This window comes from Accipiter gentilis, chromosome 16 (genome assembly GCF_929443795.1).
Source record: "Accipiter gentilis chromosome 16, bAccGen1.1, whole genome shotgun sequence".
NCBI lineage: Eukaryota > Metazoa > Chordata > Aves > Accipitriformes > Accipitridae > Astur > Astur gentilis.
Window position 1 is genome coordinate 7,662,785 of NC_064895.1, and position 23,997 is coordinate 7,686,781.

The 23,997-nt window shown below is 38.2% G+C and overlaps 1 protein-coding gene across 1 annotated transcript in view; it reads right to left on the reverse strand.

Moving 5' to 3' along the window:
• Positions 1-23,997, reverse strand: part of MYOM2 (myomesin 2) — a 74,222-nt gene that overhangs the window by 39,569 nt on the left and 10,656 nt on the right. The window contains exons 7-15 of the mRNA XM_049818658.1: positions 18,389-18,477; positions 18,258-18,308; positions 17,824-17,988; positions 13,333-13,494; positions 11,275-11,416; positions 9,467-9,666; positions 8,230-8,283; positions 5,485-5,612; positions 2,435-2,618 (exon numbers count right to left, since the gene is read on the reverse strand). Coding sequence (XP_049674615.1) covers positions 2,435-2,618; positions 5,485-5,612; positions 8,230-8,283; positions 9,467-9,666; positions 11,275-11,416; positions 13,333-13,494; positions 17,824-17,988; positions 18,258-18,308; positions 18,389-18,477 — 1,175 coding nt within the window. The remainder of the gene's footprint in view (positions 1-2,434; positions 2,619-5,484; positions 5,613-8,229; positions 8,284-9,466; positions 9,667-11,274; positions 11,417-13,332; positions 13,495-17,823; positions 17,989-18,257; positions 18,309-18,388; positions 18,478-23,997) is intronic.

Consider the following 23,997-nt stretch of genomic DNA (forward strand, 5'->3'; position numbering starts at 1 on the left):
TAAACAAGGCCAGCTACTTTCACCTCTCTTCACTGGTCACAACCTTTAGGCCCCTGGCCATCTTGGCTGCCATCCAGAGGACCTCTCCAGTTCCTCTATATCCATCCCTCTAGACTAAGGGAGCCAGAATTGGAACCAATAGTCCAGGATAACCTCAGCAGCATCAAGCAGAAGTGGATAAAGCTTCCTTCAATCTGTTGACTACAGTTCTCCCAAGGTAGCATAGTATGCAGTTCACTTTACATGCAATGAAAGTTCACCGTTGGTTTATATTGGTCTAAATACCCTGAATGTGCGTAAATAAAATCAGAAAAGTGACGATGTAAACAGAAAAAAAATCTTAGTAAGGGCCAACACACAGTCTGTACACTATAAAATTTCTATCTGAGCTTTCACAATGTAAGGAACTAAGGCAGTGTCTCAGCCTTTCATGGTAGCTTAAGAGAGTCATCCAGCATTTGCCTGTTGAAGGTGTTTTAGTTTCCTCAGATTGATATGCTTTGGGGAACTACAAGCAGCATATAACAAAAGAAAGGCAGCATTTTTTTCATTTAGTCTTTCAATCTCAAAATAAAAAATAATACTTATACACTATTGTACTTTATGCAGTAAGTCTGTAAGATCAAATGGGTTCAGTTTGAGATAAAGGTACCTATATTTAGGACTTTATGTGTAACTGTACACAAGTGCATGTTCTTAAGCTGCACTTACAGTCAAAGAGCTAGGGCTTAATTTAGTTACCCAAACAAATTCATTTAGGGCCATTTTAAAGTGTTTGAGACTTCTTCATGGAGCTGCCAGATATGACTCAGGAGATACTGAATACCTGCACCCCTCTGAAGTGGCAAACTGGAAGTATTTGAAGAGGTACTAGATGTCTGCTTGGCCAATTAAACTGAGCCTCTGATCAGTGGTTGGTAGAGTCCTGAAAATGATTCATCTCACCCCAACGTAGACACTCCATAGCTGCGTGCCATGGGGCAACATCAGCCAATTTATCCTCCAGGCTCCAGTTGCTGCAGTAAGAGCAGAGACATCTACAGCATCTGTAGATGCCTACATGGAAACACCTAAATTTAGACGATAATCTCAAACTGAATACTCTTTTACCACTCAATTCAATTGCATAATATTAAGTGTCATCTTGGATGGCCTAGGATACCCCATCCATCCTTAGTTTCTGCTCAAGAGAGAAAGTTACCCATAATTCCTGTGTAATGACTGCCATCCCCATGAAGTTGTCTCGGCTACCCTCAGGAATGTCAAATGGCACTACATGCAGGCAACTAAAAGGAGCCATGTGTGTCTGATGTATTATAGCTCAGGTGGTAAACTCCATCTCTGAAAATACTCCTGCAGTTTCTCTTTAAAATAGCATCTTCTGCTTTCTGCTTTCAGCTATAGCTATGATTTATTCAGAACATCTTGCGTTAACCCCTGAGGGATAGCCTATTTTCTGTACTAAGTGAAATAAATGGAGTATTTTTCTTCCCTACCTTGGGGAATGTTGAATAGTTTAAATAATTTATATGCATTAATGAGACATCAAATCAAGAATACATAAATGCAAAAGATGTTTTTATTTCATCATGAATAGTTACAGATCAAGCTAAAGGTGATGGATTATATTTTTTTAAAATTATGGGAAACATTATGAAGGCTATATCTATCAACATTTAGTGAACTATGGTATATCAGATACTGTAAATATTTCTTATATTTCTAGCTAGCAAGTGTACTTGTAAGATATGTGCTCTTAAGGTGACAGCTGTCAATACATGGGACTGTTATATGTGACCTCTGTAAAACTGCAAGAGCAAATCAAATATTTGAGCAACAAGATGAATAACCACTCCCTAAATTTTCGCTTGTGTTTTTGAATGTGGCCCCAAGATAAACACTTCATTTTCATTTGGAAAGTCACCACTGAATATGTAGATGTATATTCCCCTATCCTTGAAATCTACTCATCTGCATGCCACAGGAATTCTACACCAGCAGTAATTTGCAACTTAGAATACTAAGAAAGAAATGAAAGGCTACCTTATCTAGCTGAAAGTGTAGGGAATTAGGTAGTATATAATTACCTGAGCCAGACAATATAATTATCTAAGTTAGCGATTAACCTGTATTATCCTATTTTTTGACAAGTCACATTAATAGAGCACTCTTAAAGAATTAATAACTAAAATTAATTTAACTTTTTAACAATTATTGGTCTCAGCAAGGAGACTTGTGATCATTAGGAAAATTTTGGAACGTTTCTAAAATTTAGCATCTTGGTCTTTTTTAAATCCTTCACAGTATTGAACACAAATTGATCCAATTACTGTTACTGGATTTATACTAATCTAATTATAATGAGAGTTGTCTATTTCCATTTCATAAAATATCAATTGTATTTCACATTAATGCCTTACAGTTAGTGCCTTACCAACGGTATCTTGTGGTTCAATAGGTTTTGTGATTTCAGATGGATCACTGATGCCATGCTTGTTTGCTGACAAGACTCGAAAAACATACGATTTTCCTTCTGCAAGGTCAAACACTGCATAGCGAGGAGATTTTACTGCAACCTGTGCATTGACTCTTTGCCAGCTTCCACTGCCAACCATGGACTACAGAAAAAAAAAGAAAAAAAAAGCTGTGAATCACTTCTGTTAACTGTCAAAAAATGAACACATTGCTTATTGCATCCTGTCATGAATTTATTTAAGAGCTATAAGAGAAGGATCACTCTCAAATGCCTCTCTTTAACATATGCAAATTCTCATTGCTCATGCATTCCATTACTCTACAAAAATGTCTGAATACCTCACTGTCTCCCTGCCTGTCTAGACTTCAATATATGCACACTTGAACATACAGCTAGCCTTCAGCTAGGGCCATGACTGTCAACTGTGATTGATCCCTAAAGAATTACTCTCATGTCCTGCAAAACTCACTTGAACACCCAAAGGTTCTGTATAAAGCAAGTCCTAATCCAAATTCTGCAGAAAGGTAGGGAGGGGCATGTTACTTTACTCACTACTTTATAATTACTTATTCTGCTGAGTAAGGTCATGTCCCTAAAAGCATTCATCGAATGAAATAATTACTTTTGAATAGTCTCAGTGCAGCAGATGAGCTAATCATCACCACAACTGCACATGGGAGAGAGCCAGCAAACCAGCACTCTCAGAGAAGTCTGCTGTCCATTAGGTTCCCCAGATAAACTGTTGACCCAAAACAACAATTAGTCATGGAATCTTTCAGCAATTTTAGGAAAACCCAAGTGCCCAGTAAATAGCCTAAACAAAATTTCCTTCAAGCACAGAAAGGTGCATACAAGTTAAATGTTTACCAAATTTTGGAACAGAAAGTCTGGGAACAAAACCTGATAGACTATGAACTTCTCAGAGGAGGAACAGTGTTTCATGGGTGCTTGGAAACTGCCTTGTATATAATGAGGTCTACTATAGATAAATAATAAAAATGTAAACAGCTGGAGCCCATATATCAAACTCTTTTTCATAGATACTGAACCCACCTAGTGTTTTCAACAGAAAGAAGAAACATAACATCTATTTTCTTAATAATAAAAAGATGGACAATATGAAATAAACATTATTTTGCCATAGATTTTACTTTTTGGCATGAAAAACATTAATTGTTGCATTTCATTTTCACAGAGGAAAGAATCAACATCACATTTTAGTCTGTAGTTTGATTTGATTTATCTGTTAAATAATTATTTCAAGGGAACATTGCTATAGAGCATACTCGTTTCCGTTTTATGTTTCTTGAAGCATTTAAAAATACATTTTTATTCTTCAGGACTGAGTCTTCTTTATTTGAAATAAATTAATTAGAAATTCTGCTTTTCCAAATTAACAGGTAACTGTGGAAAGCAAAAAACAAATATTCACCTATGAACTGACTGAGCTATTCATATATATAAGTTATTTATATGCAAAAAGATTTTAGATTCAGGTATTAATTAGTATAATGAACATTTTTTTCTAATAATAGCCTTTTAGTCCTCATTCTCACTTTCCCTCAGTAAGTCTGGCATTTAATTAAGACTTGTTTGTTCATCATTGTCATTGCTCCATACTGTTTCTGGAGCTATATAAAGGTATTTCCGTTAAACAAGCAGATACATATATTTTCTAATTCATACGTAGAATGAAATTCAACTAACCAAGGTAGAAAAGGAAGACATGCTGGTTTATTGCATAGAAAAAAAAAAACCCTAGATACTTATTTCTATAGAAATTTTCATTACGTCTTTTGTATGTGAAAAGCAAAGTGGGAGAAATCATGGACATGCTTGCTGGAAAATTTAACTAGTGACTGGACTTCACTTTACACCTATTGGTTCAACATCCAGCAGTCAATGGATGATGGAGAATGTAGAGATGGTTTATAAAGGTCTTTTCAAGTGGAGATTTTGATGTGACTGAGAAGGAAAAGACAAAATGGGGGCTGCGAAAAGAGGAGTGATGTAAACAGAATGACTGGCTGGGAAATGAGCTTTGGAGGAATGTGCTGAACAGATGTGAAAAGAAAAAAAATTGCATGGTAAGGGCCTGAGAAAAGGCTGTCACAATATTCAAGATGCAAATTGAATGTGTGGCAGTTTTATGGACAGTTTCAGTGTTTGTGGATCGTTAAGAGGGGGGGCATATGCTAGAGGCATAATTCATAAAAACTAAGTATAGCTTTGCATGTAAGAGTTTTAGAGGTCAGGTATGTGGGCCAATTTACCTACCAGGGAAACTTTGTAGCAAGGAGGAAAGATTATGACCTCTGGCTGTAATCCAACACACTTAATTTAGAAACCTGGCTCCAGGACAGATCTATCTAAATCTTAGTAGCCTGGATGGGAGAAGAACAAACTGCTCCCACTGTGATGACTGAAGTCCCCTGTCAAGTCAAAGGGAAGAGAAAGGCAGCCATGAAGACTACCAGGGAGCAGTGAACCTGAGATAGGCATCTGCCTCTCCGCTGACCTTACAGGGAATAAATTGGAAATGTCAGGGTATAGCAGAGGGTGCTGTAAGCCTGCGAAAAGGAAAGTGAGGATGAAATTATGAGTCACTGTTTATTCCTTGCTCTACCACAGGACAACCAGAAACGTGCCTTTAACACAGGCAGACTGCAAACTTCCAGTCTTGCCTGTAGGATTGTGAAATCTTAAGATGGTTCTTTTCCATTAAACCTCTACCTTACACGTGTAGTTTTGTTCTCATTTTAGACAGCAGTAAGCAAACAGCACAGGGGCATCCTTTTCCCTGGACCTTGAATTTCAATGCTCATTAAATCATGCAATAAGACATTTGATTGTCCATGATTCTCTAATATCCCATTACCAAATCCTGCGAGACCACAAAAAGTGTTAGTTTTAGTGTTCATTCTGTAGTTCTAAAAATGAATTGAATGTAATTGCACTCAGCAATGAAACACCTTACAGCTGAATGCCACTGAATGCCAGGACAATACCTTCTCAATGAAATACGTCAGTGGCTCCCTGCCACGGGGAACAGGTGGATCCCAGCTGAGTACAACATATGTTTTGCTGATTTCTGAGGCATGTACGTTGGTGGGAGGGCCTGGAATCTGAATATCGCCTAGAAGAGTAATAAACATAGTGAGTGTTAAACAGCAGATTAACTCCTGGGTCAGCTCTCATGCTACAGCTCATCTTTCTGAACTCCAACCCTGCAGTGCAATGCTCAGCTATTAGGGGCTACAATATCATCCATGCAGTTCACTTGCTCACTTCAATTAAATTTTGAGAAATAAAGCATCAGTATTAAAAGCTAGTTATTTACTTTTTCAGTAAAAGTTAAGCATGCCTCCTGCAAACCTGTGTATTTGTCACACCTTTTTTCTTCGATCGCATTTGAATTACTTCTATCTGCTGGGCAGGATGCCTTGGAAAAAAACTACTCACTATATGCAAACAAGAGATATTTTTTGATCAAAGACAGAAGTCTAAAGAGAGTCCTACAAGAAATTAGACTAGAAGAAGATATCTGGAAGGGACATACAGTAAGGAGAAAATCAGCTTAAAACAAAGTGGAAAGCAGAAAAAGAAGCAGAACCTATTAGCAATGTAACCTGTAATGTGATGGTATTACCAGCTGTATTGTCTAAAGCACTTCTAAAAACTGTGGATCAGAGACATAAAAATTTTCACCAGCCCTCTGGTGACTCCACCAGTTGGTGTGGCCTGATCAAACCCCTCTCCCTCCTCACTCTGCAGGGTTATCAGGCACATGAGGCAGGACCAGTGTACCCTGGGCCAGGCTGGAGGAATTCATTGTGGCCCTCTGTGGTCACGTTCACACACCACAGTGTGAGAAGCCAGTTTTGCTATCAGAGGAATTACAATGGTGTAAAACAGCACTACATAGGAGAGGCTCAGACCTATGATGGACCACTTCAGGCATAGCTACACAGCCCTGAAGAAGGTTCCTCTTAGTAATAGGTCAGAAATAGCAACTCAGAAGATACCTACAAATATTTTATTTTTATAGCTTGCAATAAAGAAAGCAAAAAGTTTTGTTCTTTTAAGGTACATTTTGCCACTTCTCAGGCTAGCAAGGATCATTTATCTTCTAAATGCTCAGGATTTGACATTAAAAAAGAGAAAAATGTTTCAATAATAATCTCTAAATCATGGAAGTGATGTTTTAACAGTTTATAAACATCTGTAGAACCAACCAGGCTCAAAATGTACACTGAAGTTATTTCATTGTACACATTTCCCAATCAAAATCAGACTTTTTTTAAAGCAAACTGACATATCCACAGAAAATTTATTTTCTCTCAATGTTCTCTCTATTTGATTTCCTACAAATATACTTTTTCTTTAATAAAGGCACATGAATCAGAAGGCACATGAATCAACTAAGTTTAAGACAAAATTGCTGACATAGGCAAGAAAATTACAATAATCCTTCACAGCATAATGCATAAAGTCCAAAGGTTTCCAATTGGTTTCAGATAACTAAATCTCAACATGTTTTCTTACATCCTTGAAAACCCCAAAGCTGATGTAATTTGTAATGATATAACATGATGGTACAGCCTACTCTCCCAGAATGGAAGGTCATCTGGCACTAAAAAGGAAATCCATTTGTGATCTATGAGATCACTTTTTCAGAAATGGTCTCCAATCTTGCAGATTAAAGTAATGATCGATATAAAAAATGGTATTTGGATATTCATACTCCTTTATTAAATATGCATATTCATGTAACAGAAATCCAAATACCATTTTTCATGCTTATGCCAGTGGCCATTTAATGCCTCTAATCATTCTCAGACAATCCTGAGAGCAGGAGTATGTTCTGTGAAGCCAAACAAGTAAGACAAATGTATTCTGATCCTATAATGTGATTCTGATCCTATAATACCCATATCAACTCAATTAGGGTACCATTGTAAAAATAAAGAAACTTCATCTATCCTGCCCATGCACTGGGGAAACAATTTAATGTCTGATTTTCCCTCGAACTACACCTGTTCTCGTGAAGAGAGTGAGAGTTAATAGCTTATAACCTTTGGTGGAAGAGAGTAGACAGAAAATTTTTTTATTACTTGACATTTTTGACATTTTAAGTGAAAAGAAGATCATTATCCAAGCCTAAAAAAAAAATTTAAAAAATCAACACATACAGAAACAACCAAAGACAGGAGAAATTCAGGCTTTATCTCAACAGTTGTCAGTAATCTCTCCAGTTCTCCTGAGGAAAAGCAATATTTAGTGTATAACCTTAACCTTAAGAACAATCTCTCTATTCAGATAGATATATTAATTAAAGAATTGGGATGGATTGAATAAGTTTTTATCAAAATGTAAATAACTTGCTCATATCATCTAATTCAGTCTAAAAAAAGCTGTATTTAGCTCCCAGAAGGACAGGAGAAAGGGAAATGTGGGTAATCAAATGCAATGTTCAGCTGTTTAAACTCAGCTTAGAACTAGCCAAAGCAAAAAGGTGAGGAGATGCTGTCAGTACATGATGGAAGTAGTGCTGTTGAGAGTGTGATGTCCTCTATCCTTTAGACCACACCTTTCATTTGTGTTCTCTCAGCCTTGCAAGCCAGAATATCTGTATTTATTATTACAAAAAGTTTACTCACTAGGTGGATTTCTTTTCAAGCTATGTTTCTAATTATAATGCTAGATTCCTGGACTATAAACAGATGGACTGAAATCATAGAAATGCTACATACCTTCAAGGTCATCCTTTCTGAGCATAATCTTTCGCCCTTCATCCACATGAATAGCTGTTAATCAAAATATTCAATTAATTTCTTGAACCAGTTTAATGTATTTACAAATTTTGCAAATTATTGTTCATCACCTGTTCAAAAGCCCTTATACTTCCATTTCTATAACTCTCTTATTAAATCTTTCCCCAGATGGAGTCAACACAGTCATACACTAGTTCATTCACTTTCATAGAAAAACAGAGCATGATAAGACAGTACTATTTAAAGATGTGCTAAAAAGCAGGAATCATAGTCACAGTAGATGGATTCAATTCTGTGGCAGATTAGTAAACAATTGTATCATGAACTGGCCTTTTGTTATAGGAATTAATCATAAAGCTAACGGAAACACAGCATACTCAACTCGGACTTTACAAGCAACATTGGGGCAGCGCTCTGCAGTCTTCATAATGAGTTTAATTCCCCTCTGAGTAAAAGGAGCACATAAACCAGAAGATGTGCAAGTACACAATATATGGACTCTGTACAGGGGTTTAAGACAAGGCTAAATCAATAAAACTACTCCCCAGAGCAAGCCAGCTTACTCTTTTAATGGAGAAGCTCTCATAAGGCTTCTTTGCAGTCTGCAGTTGCCTTAAGCACAAGACCAGCTTTCAGAAAGAACTTGTTCATTAGATAGATTGACTTTTTCCACCTGCCAGAAAAGCCATAATATCAAAGACCCCCCAACCTGTAGCATGGGGGCTTTGTGCCAGTACTGGTGCTTCACTGAGGAAAAAAGAAGTGGATAAATACAACAGTCTATGAGCCAGTGAATTCGCATGACAATTTTTACTTTTTCTTTAACTAAACCAGACATATTCAATAGCTTTTTCAGAAGTTACTACCAGCAAATGTAGACATTTATGATGATCTGAGGGCCTATCTCCCACTACAAATGACACAAGCTTCCAGGGCATATTAGCTCTTTTGAAAATATTGCTCCTTGTGATAATGAGTGTCTATATTTAAAGCTAAGCAAAACCAGCCAGAATTGAGACAAGAGTCCCCAGGTCGTGCCAAGTTCTCTGTATGGACCTTGCCATTCCAGCTACATTCCCCACCATGAAATTAGCGAGATATTCAATCAAAGGAAGAAATAAACTCAGGTCCTTAGCTTAACTAAGCAAACAGAATCTTTAAAAAAAAAATTAAAAAATCAAATATTCAACATCTGTTTCAGCCTTGCATAACCTACTTTGTGTTCTCTCCAGGTCAACAGGATCAAGAGCTGCAACGGGTTCAGAGACTCGAGAAGGCCTGCTAATGCCAGCACTGTTCACTGCTCTCACACGGAATATGTAAGACCGTCCCTCCTGAAGACCAGTCACAGGATACTTGCAGATTTTTACAGGAGCATCATTGCACTGGACCCAGTTTTCCAAACCTACTTCACATCTTGGAGTAGCAGAAGACAGCATTTATCAGTATCATCCCACAATAAATATATACCATCCTACACACACCAAGTCGGAATCACAGAAGTCATCCTCACTAAGTTTAGGAACTAAACCATACAGCTTTTAATGAAAATCACACACTTCATACACTCTTTCCTCTGATCAGACAACCAATTCCCACCTTGCTTATATTTATTCATAATGTAATTGCAAAGGTCATTTTTCTTGCATGGTTTTTGGCCTTTCCAACTTTCTGCTTCACTTCCATTTGGTTCTCTTCCTTGTCATATAAAGAACAAGTTATTCACTTTTATTTTTAACATGCGTCTCCACAGAACATGCTGAAATTGCAACATTCACCTAATCTTTTCCATCTCTTTCTTGTCATATTTTTAAGCAAGCATCTTTGTGTGTTTCCCTCCAACAATGGTTGGGCCACAGAGTGTAGAAGTCATCAAGAAGCAGAGTCATGTCCTCATACTGGCTCCTTTGTATGTATGTATCTGTTTTGTGTCCTACTATGATAAACTTTTGTGGAGAAGACTGCCTTTTGCCCTGACAGTATCAGGAAAAACAGGGTCATGATCAAGCGCTCCTTGGCACTGCAGTAATCCAAGCAAAATGTCAAAAAGCACAGCTGACTAGATTATACACAAAATAGGTGAAATACTCCCATGATCTATGCACTGTCCAAATTGGATATAAATGGTAGAGTCCCCAGGGCTTAAGTTAAATTTCCTCATACTGACTGCCATTCATAAGTCAACATTTTCCAGCAATTCCCAGACAGTTGTCACTGAACTCAACCAAATTACAGGATAGCAAATAGCAATGAGCTGCAAATGTTGCTTTTAAGTGTGGAGCAGTGTACACTATGAGATAATTTCAGTAATGTTTCTGCTGACTGACAGTTTCAGACACTAAGGATCAGATGTTCTGCTCTGGCTACAAGGGGCAAGCATGCACTTCAGTGGAAGAGACATGCAAAACAGCACTTGGATCCCCTGTTCCCCAGCTGCCTGCACTGAACTGAAACCCCAAAGTGCAAAGCAGACTGGAGGAGAGAGGACTGCCATTCTGATTTAAACTACCAGCTCCTGGGAGCCCATGCCTTCAGCTCCTGGTGTACCACAGTTAAGGCAGAAATAAAAAGGTAATGTAATAACTCCAAGATTTCAGCTTTTGCAGTATACAGATTAAAGAGACTAAATCTAATTCAAGATGACCATGGATTCTGGCTTCTATAAATTAAATATTGCCAGGGCTCATTCTCTGATTTGGCCACATCCATACTATTGAACATTTTTAGTGTCTGATAAAATGTGGCTGCCTGCAAATGATTACGGGGAATGGCCCCTGGCCCTTGCTAACTCCCAGACTGTGGCCAGAATTGCCTGGGAAGGTACTAGATCATCTGGGCTAAAAGTTTGCCAGGGAACAATCTAGTAATTTAACGCAGTAGGCAACTGAGTTCCAGTGCCGCGGGCCTGTAAAAATATATCTAAAGAACCCACGTATTGAAGGATATAAGGCCAATTTTTTTTTCTTTAGTATATATATGTTTTTGACAATGAACAAAATTTTTAAAATCCCAATGTTTACATACTTGTCAACAAAATATCCAATGACTGGGCTCTCACTGGTTGTATTTGGTGGTTTCCAGGTAACAATAACATAGTCTCTGTTAGCATCATGGCATTTAACATCCATCGGCGCCCCTGGTGCTCCTGCGATCAATGCATCAGCATCTGGACCACAAATAAAAATAAATCAGTTTTGACCCTGACTCCTCTGAAGTCTATCACAAAGACAAATGGGAAGATTTCCAGTTCACTGTGCTATTTGTTTATATGAATGGGAGCCCAAAGATTTCATTAGATGCTAATTCACTGCACTAACGAATCAGGCCCACAGTGTCTATATCTCCACATAGGTAAAAATGCTCAGGGACTTTTTTGAGGACAGAAAAGCAGTTTAGGCATCAAACACCTATTACTTTTCATGAGAATTAAAAGCCTAACTAGCCCATGTGGTTTTGATGCTGTTTCTCACCGAAAGCTGTAGGTTACTGATCAGACCAAGGTACTCAATAAAGAAAATGTAGCTGAGGAAAATAAATCTCTTAAGGAATAAAAAATATGCAAAGTCCGGTACGTTTCTAAGCCTACTTTTTATTTATAGTCTTACAATAGCAACAGGCATAGGTAATCAATGTTCCACCATTAAGATACCCTTACATGGCTTCATTTGGGGAGGTGTTGACTGATGTGGACCCACAACTCCTAGGGAAGTCTTCTAACATGTGAAGCTCCCTGCCTCTTTCTATAATACAAAAACACCCTGTGTATAGTCTAAATTTATAGAGTCTAACCACAGTCAGTTGTGAGGTGGCTGGTGCTCAGCATCAGACCACAGCCTACATGAAGAAAGGCAAGAGGAAGGCCAACAGAGGACACTAGAGACTCCAGAAGACACAGCTCAAGTCCAGGGTCCTGTGCATTCAAAGGGATCAAACATAGTATAAAATGGATAATAGAAGTACCTAAAATTGACCCACCACTACAACAAAAACTTCTAGGAAACTTATTATAAATTAGTGGGCCTTTTTCACCTGGGTACTTTCATTCTTAGAAGGTAATTGGGAAATAGAAAGCTTTAGCAAATTGTTTCCAATGAGATCAGAGTGATAGAGTGGCTTGTTCAGGACGTATTGCAAAGCTGATGAAGTCCTTGCACTAGTCCTGTGAGGAAGATGGATCTCAGGCCCCTGAAAAAACATTCATGTCCCTCCACCCCACACAAACTCTCTCTGGCTGACACTTCTGCAACAGACGTATATTCCAATACATTTCCAAGAAGAACAAAGTTTAAAATTAATACAGCTCCAATGGCTTCAGTGGGGCTGCTCCAATTTGCCACCATCAAGGGTGTTGTCCAATGTATTTAGGAAAGTGAAAGAACTGCTTAGCCAGAGATATTTTCACCTTTCAACAAAAAAATAAAAAAGTGAAAATTAAGTTCTGCTCACAGGTGCATGTGAAAGCTCATTCTCACTTCACTGAGAGTTGTGGATGCAAATGTAAAGGAAAATTCTGACCTTTATTCTACTACAATACATTTACCTCCTTTTATCTATGTCCCTTGTGAAAACTGTATTTCTTCAGTGAGCTAATTTCTTACTTTGCTTCTTTTCTTTGATTACTGAGATGACTGTGACTGGTATAGTGGTGGGAATATTTCTTTTGCTTTCTCCTGTGCCTCTTCCTAAGGCCAGGCACAGGATATGAGAATGCCCAGCAAGGCTCATTCCCAGTTGGCAATCTCTAGAGCTAAAACCATCACAGTGAGGACTGGTAGTATGCAGAGATGTTTGTTTCCTACTGGGAAAGGAGACAGCAAAGGAACAAGCTGTTTCTTCACAAGAATGATTTCTCTGGTTCTTCAGGAAAGAAAATGTCCTCAGGAGCATGCTCCTCTTGAAGCTCCCCATTCATGTAAGGTGACTGTTTTTTCTAGCACAGACTACTATATAAATCTAATTATTATGAAATACCACAAGTCTGGATTTCTTTTGTACTTCAGTTATTACATGGGATTGTTTAATAAAACTAATCTTTCTACTGCTCTTTTTAATTTCTCCTCAGGAAAGAGATGAAAAGTTTACCTCTGACAAACAGGTATGCACTGTATTCGCTCACTCCACCTTTTGTAACCATCCGCAGGGTGTATAAACCTTCATCATCTTTGTTCAGATGGGTAAAGGAAAGAGCTGCCTGGCCCTCTCCAAAATACAGCTTCGTCCACTTGGAGTCCTTTATCAGCACATCTGGAAGAGAAGACCCACCAGACACATTACTATGCTGGCCAGAACAACCTACATCCTAGTACAGTTCTGTGCTAATCAGGGGCACAAGCTAACCCTTATGCCAGCTTTATTCGTAGTGATGGTGCTTTGATGCTATGAAAACTCTACAGAGAGTAAGCTGCATCTCTCTAAACTTATTTGATCAGTGAATTTTAGAGAATATGAGGTCTCAGACTACCTATGCAGTGCCAACAACAGAATTTCTAGCACTACAATTTTTAATACACTGACAGAGAAAAATATTATCCACATTTCGAAACAATGACATGAAAACCTGCCATACCCTGTAATGAATGCAGGGTGGAACTTTGTTTCATTTTTTATAAGTTTTGCTACCCATTCAGGTCAAATGTCAGATTACTCAATTTCTTCCTTCAACTTTCAAGACCAGATTTCAATTTAATCTGAAGATTGCTATAAATATACACCAAATTTAAATCTTCAAGTCACGCCTGTTGAGCAGTGAATAAAATTAAATTTGAATCTCTCACAGGTGAGAGGTGGTGACCCATGATTAATGCAAATTAATCTGATTGCTTAGTGAAACCAGAGCAAAAGAATGAGCAGGATATTTTATGCTAGCCAAGGGACTTTCTCATATCACCTTTTTTAATAATTGATTGGATTATTTTTTTATTTTTAACTCCCTAAGACTTATTGCATACTAATTTATTGTAATTAATGCAGCAGAACAGTATTTAAAGGAGCTGAATATCTATAAATGTTCATTATTCTATTGCTTAAATACACTTTGGAGCAGACACTCAAACAATTGCAAAGAAATCAGTTTTCCCACCTACCAGCTGTATTGCTTAAGAAGGTATACAAAAATGACACATATTCAGATAATAAAGCAGCTGGAAGACACACACTACTAAAACTTACAGCAGTAAATTACAAAATCACCTATGCATACAGTTGTTTTCTGAGAAGCGTACAGTCCTTCCCATGAAGTCCTTAATCATGAGATCCTTATCTAGAATATCTGCATGTCCCCTTTCTGTCAGGCATGCCACAATGGTACTGAGACTTTGTGTAGAGAGACATGAAGTACTTTAACTGAAATCAGAAAATAGCTTCATCTAGAAATTTTAACCAATACATGAGTTCTGTGGAAAATCCTGAAAACAAAGTTGAGTGACCAGCACCTCTGAAAAGCAGGTCACTTATTTAGACTCCAAGCTTGAGTGGAATGGTAGACACTCTAGTTAGAATATACAGAAACTGTAGGGAAGCTTGTACTGTCTGTGAAGGCCAGAATCATCCATTTCCACCCTTTATGTGTACCTGGGATCAGAAACTGTAGAGGCAGTTGTCTTTAGTAAGAGCAGAAAAACTCTCCTTCACACAAGGCCAAAGACCCACCAGAACCCCTAAGAAAGCAGCAGCTCTCTTTTTTAATGCAGTCTGGATGGATGACTTTCTAGATAAGCCAAGAAGAAGAGTAAATTTTGGAGGACACAAACATATTCCGAAGTTCTAATAGAGCAGGTATTCATGCACCTGCCATCACAATAATAGTACAGTTACAGGGCTTACTACTGCACTCAAATTGTCAGTCTGTTCACGTGTTCTGCTCTGTCACTTCTCCCAGGATTTATCAAAGAACAAACCTACAGGAGACTAACCCTCCAAGGCAGTGTGACTCAAGACTCACATGCTGTTTTCAGTACATGAGATAATTTTCCTAAAACATTACTCTGCTGAAAACTCATATAAAGAGTGGAGAATTACTATATACTGAAGCTTCTTTTCATCGTGTATTTTGGTCTGCTGAAGTTTCAGCTAAATTCTACACTCCATGATTTTTATCTCTGAATTCAATTATTTTATTCTAGATTACAGTATAAATGGCTGCAGAATGCTGGTGCATATAGCTTTATAATGTTTATATTACATCAGAGATCAGTAACAGAAAGCTCCTGTTACCAGCTGAACTCATATCCAGATTAGATATATGTTCCTGAACTATTATTTTGATTTAGTTCTTTTAGTATCTTAAATTGTTCTAAGTGGGCCCTGAATTATAGATATCATATTCATGTTTGTCAGATACCAAACCACTTTAAAGGATTTAATTCAGTTGACTTATATGCCCCTAGGAGTTTAGTAGACATCCTCAATAAGGTTCACTCGCGTGAAGCTTATTAATGCTGGATAAACACATATTTCTCTTGTGTATAATTATTAGAAGTAAATCATACGTATCCATCTCAGGGCTTCAGTTGTTATATTATTTGATTAACACAAACCAAAAAATTTTAGGAAAAATACAGTTTGTCTTAATGCAAGAGTAGAATTAAGTATTACCTCTAAAAAAACCCCAGAACATCTAAAGCACATGATGTTGAACAGATTATTAACCTTCTCATTGTTTACATTTATGCATTGCCTCCAGCTCTCAAGAGACTCAACACAGGGAACTGTAGCACATAGGAAAGGTTCACAGTGCATCAATTCCTGTTCTGTTTGGGAACAAGTTCTGCCAGTTGATGCACCTGTACACCTCTTGGAAATATTGTGATCTATGTACGTGCAATGAAGGACAAATCTAAACTTGTTTGTAACATCTTATTTCCTGCAACATAAGTAGAATAATGGGATGAAAGCCTATCCGACTCACTGCAAAAACCTATTGGGTTTAAAGAGACCAAGTTTTCATCTCAGGCTTTCACATAGAAGGTAAACTTAAGTCAAATAAGGGGGAAAACAAAGAGCATAATATTGTTACATATCAAGAGGGAATTATCTTGGCATCGTGAAGGGTTAAACTGAAAGGTCCATAAGCTTTTGTACACCTGTCCATAGTGCAAGAAAAAATCATGTTGAATGAAAAGTAGAACAATATGGGGCATCCCTTGAAAATTAGCAGTTTCTTCACAACTGCAGTTCCAAACCCAAATTTTCAGAGGTTTGGCACCTTGAGAAACTGGGCCCAGTAGGAGACAAAGTAAATGTACCATTGAAACTGATGAGGTGAGCTATTATTTATAATGATTAAAAATCCCTATACAATTCAGTGGGAACAGAATCTGGGTCCAAGGATGAGCCTTAGATTTTAGGTTATTCACCAAACAAAAAAAAGCCATTTTTATTATTTCATAATTTTTGTTTTAGTAACATCTAATAGTTCCATCACAGTGAAGTATCCACCATGACAGAGAAATAGTAATGAGACAGTAAGTAGCAGTCCTTCCCCTGAAGGATCAGATGCGAATCTATGTAAAATAACGGCATACATGAAACAAAAGGCATAATTAGCAGCAGTAAAAGTATCCTTTTTCTGATTTTCCTAACTTTGAATTTTCTTGACTGCCCTATTAATCTTACTGTCACTTCTTAGTTTTTGCATTACGTTTTGTCAGCTATGGAAATTTCTGCCAGTTTGCCTGGGACCAGTCCAAAATCAATCTTGGGAGTCACCATTCTCCAATGTGGTCCTTCTGGGGAAAGGTCTCACCATTCACAAATAACCAAGGCTTTCCTTAAATACACAGGCAGAATATTTACTGTAAAATCCTACACAGAGATCGTGCTTGGTGAAAAGTGGTGAGCTAAATATCTAGACCGGCCTGCTATCTGTTAAACTTTAAGTAGTTAATTTTATGTTTCTAGACCTTTTTTTGGTGTGGTGAACAAACACTATTCATGCAGGCTTTGTGTACCATCCACCCGAGTATATGACATGCTTCAGCAATGCTATTTTCAGTACTTCCTGCTAAGACCGCTTCACTTGGCATAGCATAGATTTTCATTGACAAAAGGTGCAAGGAAAGCAGCCTACCAACATGACACTTAAACAGCAGAGCAGAGGCATGTATTTCAGGCCTGGCTCCTAGAAGTATTTCTGAACTATACATTACTTTGATTTTAATATGAAATTCACAATAAATACTGGAGCAAGATGGAAGTGGAGGCCCACGCCCACACCTCAGTGCTCCAAACTTTAATTTAGTGCTCTGTGCGTACCCAGTGGTCACAGCATGCAATTATAAATCATGGTCAAATCTAGGAAGTCAGTTTGGATCTCCCCCTAGTCAGCAAATGCTCTAACTATTGTGTTATTAGATAATACGAGATTACTTCCTGTTGCTGTAAATGTGTGCTCAAGGAAAGGTTGACCAAGTCACTTAATTGAAAGAGAGTGCAGGTCTATAAATTCTAACTAGACATATTTGTTTGCTCTATTCCAAATTTAATTCTGAGAATGTCATGTTCTAAGCCTGATCTGTGTCCTCAATGTGTCCTCTAGCATTTTCCAGGTAGCTCCTACTCAATGTACTGACTTACCATCTCTATACCACTCAGCACGAGGTCGTAGTCTTTTCAGGTCTGGGGTGATCAACATAGAACACTTCAGGGTCAGTGTTTCACCTTCAGTTGCAAAGGTGACTCCAAACTTCTCCAGAAACTGGACATCAATGTGGGTGAAGCAAACATCATATGACAGGGGCACTATGTATGAGAAAATGAAAACATTCTTGAGCATAAGTAAATTGTACTTGGCACAGATTACTGTGATCTGAACAGGAGATGGAGCTCTGTTATACTGTATGCTGATCTAGAAATGCAACTGGGAAAGCAAAAGCATCTGGACAGCTCCTATTGTTACTGACTGCTTAGAAAGCAAAGCCAGAAGCAGCAAGTTGTATCTAATTTTCTCATCTGTAAAATATTACTCTGATAAGAGTACATAAACTAAACAAAAAGAAAAAAATGCTTACAGTGGAAGGGCATTATCCCAGCTGGGTGGGGCTCTTCACCATCTCTGAACCCTATAAATAAACATACAATAAGCATTCAATGACACGAGCATTATATTTATTTCTTGTTTGGATCATAAAGTAGGACTTACTTCGCACAATCACAGCGCAATTAGTTGATGCCTGCCCATGGGCATTTGTTGCAACTGCTGAATAGGTAGCAGAATCATCAAAATTAGCTCTGAAAAGGGGAAGGAGGAAAACAGGTGACTTTTTATGCAAATACAAATTCTCTTAATGATTGATATTACAAACCAAGCTACTTCAACCCCGAGGAAAGTGTATAAAGCTCTTCCCTGGTGTCGCACAGTGCAAGACTATGAAAGACAATCAGAAAGCTGGTACTGTTTTTTACTGCAGTTCTATCACAGCTTAATGCGCGGGCTGCACTAACTTGAGCACACTGGAGATGACCTTCAGAGAATGATCAAAAGGAGATAGCTGCAGGATGCCAGTTTGGCTATTCCCTTTCTGTATGTAACCTTCTTCCTTAATCTGTCTTGCCCTTCTGCCACATATTTTAAGAAAGAGACATGGCAGAAAAGTACATGAGATGCTTGCAAAAATTCCTCCTTCTATGACTATTCCCAGCAGGCAGATATTGGCATTTTTTTGCCTCTCTCATATCTCTTAGGCAGTCCAGAGGAAATGGTACAAAACCAGGGAAATGGACCAAAATTGTTTATTGGCATAAATGTTTTGGCTTGATATATTTTTTAGTGAGAGAAGATATTTATTATGCAAGGGCAATTTTATGAAAAATAAAGCAAAAAACAGTTACTTCATGTAAAATAGGACCCAGTGATGGATTGTCTCACTACATCCTTCCTTGAAGAGGAAGTTACATTAGCAGATACATGGCCAGATGTTAAGATATAGGTACAAACTTTGATGTCCCAATTCTTTTCTTATTTAAAATGGTGTCAGTCAGCAGAAGAACTATCGACATAAAATTGAAGGAAAGGAAAAGAAACTAAATTATGTGCAAATACACTTTTTTGGTGCAATTACTCAAATTTACAGTTGAAATAAACTTGTTTGCTAAGTTTCCTATAAATATAAGTGACTACTTACTAGAAAAAGTTAAAAATATTTTGGACTAGTTTTTGGTAAAATGCAGATTTGGATAGAATGAGATTTCCTCAGTTTTGTTGAAAGAACTTAGTCCTGATGGAGAAACAATTTCAAAAAAAGTTAGAATATTTCATTTTTATATTTCAGAACGAATATTTTAATTAAAAATTTTATTTCAGAATTTACTTCTGCTTTGTTTTCCAAGATATACTAAATGGTCTAATATGAAATAAAACATTTTGGCTTTGAATGAACAAAACTTTTTATTTGGCCCAATTCAACATTTTTTTCTTGAACTTTTCCATTAGTCAAGTATTCTACAAGATGTCTGTCAAGCAAAACTGTTGATTTTTTTTTTATTTCTTGGCATTTCTATTAGGTTGAACCATCAGCTAATCAGAGTGCTGTCTGAAACACACACAATTAAATCCTGCTTCTGTGTAGTTCATTTAGTAGTGCATTTAATGCAGGTCACTCAGAAATTTCCAGTGATGAGATAGAATGTTCTGCATGCATGCACTTATTTTCCTCTCAGAAGGATAAATTTGTATCTTCTTGGCAACTGCCAGATGAAAGGGATGAAATTCTGGTTGCACTTGTCTTCTAACAGGTCATATATCCCAGGTGCAGGAGAAGAAAGAATATGTAAAAGTGTTTGATGTAAATTGCATAACAGAATGCCAATTTTGGGAGTATGTAGCACTGTGACAGGCACATCAGACACCTATTTTTCAGCCCTTGCATATATTCTGGACAGTGTCGTATCACAAAAATCATACTATCTGTATTGTGATGTCTAAAACACAACTTGATGAAAGCTCTATTAAATTGAGATTTAACTCTCTAATCTAACAGCTCCTCCTGGAGGCAACTCTTCAGCCACACATTGCACAAAACAAAGCAGTAAAATACAAAGTTTATCATACAATTCATTATCAAAGACAGAGAGGTAAGTCCTAAGATTAGGCCACAACTAAAAAGCCTGCGGTTGGGTATGAAGCCCTTAAGTGCCCTACTGCAATCTGGACAGGCCAAGTAAGTCTGAAAAACAATTTAAAACAATTGAAATACTAGGGTCGATATTATTCAATGGGGTTTTTTGTTTTCAGGAAGGATTCAAAAAAATGCCAATACCTGTTCACAGATCTATATAAAGCTTAACTGATTCTGGACTTGCTTGAAAGCTGTCAGACTTGACTACATTTCTTTGCGCTAACTTCTTAAAAGAAGAACATTTTTTTTTACTATCCCAGTTTCACACTGTTTAACACTTGGGTGATAAAATGCCAAAAGCAAGGTAAAACTGCAGTGCAGTCTTTTTTCCTAAGTCATGTTATAATGTCTCTATACTGAAATGTACATAGTTCATACACTTACCGCAGCCCAGTACAGTGTCTTGCTACAATGAAACAAGCTAACAACAAATAAGGCATCTCAAAAAAGTCTTACAAGAAGGGGCATTGCAGAATTAACTGTACTGGAACTGTAAGGCGTTCTTGTCACTCTGTGCTACATCCCTACTTTAAGGAGATATATATAGACTACACAGTAAATAGTACATAGTATATTTAATAACCTATATTAGTTATTAATAAACTAAACAGTGTTAGATCATTTGTCCCCAGAAACTGGATCTCGATCACTCTAGTGCTGATGTGCTAGAACAGCCCTTGACATGCCTTGGTGTGCACGAGCTCGCCAAAGGGATTCCCAGACACGGCTCAGGAGATGGTAAGGACCATCTCCAGAAAACCATCTGGATGTCCTGACAGCCTTGTCCTGAAGGACGAGAGGATTAGTCTACCCCATGCCGGGAGGCCACTGTGGCAGAGGACATCTTTAATTTGCTATGTCAGGGAGAGTCCAGGAGTGCAGCTCCTGGGCACTGGTGGCAGGTAAATGCCATAGTGTACCCTGCAGGTCTTGTCCCCACATATGTGCCCTATAAAGGCTTCCTGCCCTCCAGCCCGTAATCCAGGCCACTCACCATCCTGCCCAAAGACCTACGGAGGGGCACAGTGTCTTCCTACCACCTACGTGTCCAGCCTTCTCCTGGGTGAGCCAGACCCTCAAGGAGGACGGTGCACACTTACACCTGGCGGGCCACGTGCTGGGGGAGCCATGCTGTGTTTGCTGATGAGGTGTGGATCCATCCGTGGGCTGGACATGATTGAGGCAGCATACAGCACTTATAACTGAGTGATGAACGCTACCCCATCATTGCTGTATTAGGCCATTCCCTCACATAAACAAAGCATTACTTTAGGCTGCTTTGCTTCTGTCAGATCGAACTTAGCTGGTCTTTAACATTTCATTGTTGTTACAGAGTGTTGACAACAAGGATAAAGTATCAGTATATCTTAACTGAGGTTAACTCTGATTAACTATCACTTTAAAGTAGTCATCATCTGCTCTCAGTGTTGGCTTCATTTTCCAGCAAAACAACAGATAAAATAGTCAATGGGAACTCATTTCTGTAAGAATTACACAGGATTCAGGATCTAAAGTGTAAATTATCATTAACCACAAGGTGGCATAAAAATAATCCAGAAAAATATAGAAACGTGTATTCTGAACAAACGCGAAGCCCCAGTCTGTGCTAGACCACTGAAAGCATCAGAAATTTAGAGGTGTACGAACTGCAAAGTTGTCTCCCTAAAAAGAAGAAGTACAATGACAGATGCCTGATTAACTTTTCAAATGGATGTACCTCTGTGCTCATCTCAATCCCCTCCCTATAGTTTTGCTCACATAAGGAACAGCAAAATACATCTCTTGATGAGTTTTTCCTGGTTTTGATCAACTCCAAGCTAGAGAAAACAGTGTATGATCCTAAAAGTCTCTAGAACAGACAGGAGATTCATAAAAGGGTTGTTTCTTTAGCCCAAGAAACTCAATATCTGAAAGCAACTATTTGACAAAAGTTAGTGATGGAATGATAGTTAATTTTCTCAGGGGGAACAAAAGAAAGATGTTACTGACCAAATGACTGACCCCACTCTCACAACAACCTTTGGTTTTATGAAGAGAAACAAGGTACTTTTACAGTTGTTATGAACATACAGGTAACAATTCCCCAGGCCAGGCACTTTCTGCTATTTAAGAGGTCCTAACAACTCTACCCGTTTTCTGGAGGTCATTGCTTTGAAAGCATTTTACAATTCCTTGCTATGTTCTCTAACCTGATGCAACCATTAAACCGTCTTAGATAGCCCAGTACTCAGTGGAATGCCTTCAAATCTGATATCAGAACTGTGTGGAGTTAGTGGGTAAGAGCTACACAGCAGATTTGTTTAACACCCACTCTGAAGAAAGTTGGGCAGGATGGCAAATCCCATAAGGTCCTGACTCTCCTTTCATGCCACATAATGCTCAGACTGAGGATTATCCTGGAAACTATCTACTTCCCTGTATGCTAAAACCCCTAGATTTCCTAAATTGCACTGTAAAAGTCATTGAGTCAACACCAGATAGAAACAATATTTGAAGGACCCAGGAGGCGAGGTGTGGTCTCTCTAGCAGTTATTCTTGCATCATGATGGGGAATGTGTTTTCCAACCTTTACAAAGGTCAGATAAAATATGCATAGAGTACATTTAGATAGCATGAAGTTTGAGTGCAGAGCTGTATCTGTCCCAAGGTACTAATACTTCTTGTGAAAATTAAATTGCCCTGAATCCACATGAGGTTCTGAAGTGCTAATGTTTGTGCGGTGAATATTCCCCAGGCAGATACATCTGTTTAAAATGCATATATTCATCCATCTGCCTAGTGTAGATTTAAACACAGGAGTTAAGAGTGAAATAACATTTTTGCCTGAATTGGAACACAATTCAGTGCATGTCAAGAACAGGAAGCAGTACGTAGTAAATTACAGAGTTAAAATTGCCTCCTTTGAATCCAAATGGCAAAATTTTCAGTGTTATGGCTATATGACATCAATACTCCACAGGATTACCAGCTCATGTACTGATTCTCCAGTCACACTGAATCTCACTGATTTTTTTTGTTTGGTTGGGTTTTGTTTTTACTGAAGAGAGGACCCTCTGTTAGTGACGTGGCCAATTCTTCAAGCTCCCAACTATTGCAGTTTATAGGGGACAGTGACTGACAGGTCAGAAGATCACAGACCATTTCATTTGGGGGCTCTTGTTTGCATTTCAGCAAGGAAAGAAGAGCAGAAGTACACCATGCCTGCTGTCTATACACTCACTGGTACTGCATACCTGCAAAACCCAGGGAGCTGCAGTTTATCACCCAATCAACCCTATACAGCTCAAAGACTCTGCCTTCTATGCCAGAGGACTGCCTTTGCCTCAGTGTCTCTACTCTGTTCTGCTTCCAGCTACTGCAGGAGAAAGGGCAGACCACAATTCTCTATCTCTCCAGATTAAATCATCTCAAGCCTTTTGTGCCTAATCAAACTAAAATAGCGCTGTACAGACTGCACAGTGTCATTTGTTAAATGAGAATAGTTAGAAGAGAAGGTTCATTCAATTTTTAAGCTTTTTTTTTTTTTTTTAAAGCAATGCTGGTGGTGCTGAGGAGTGGAGCCCTGATCTAGCTCTGCCTACTGGCAGCAGGTATTACACTGCACTCTGCTGGCTGTCACACATTTTTGCTGATG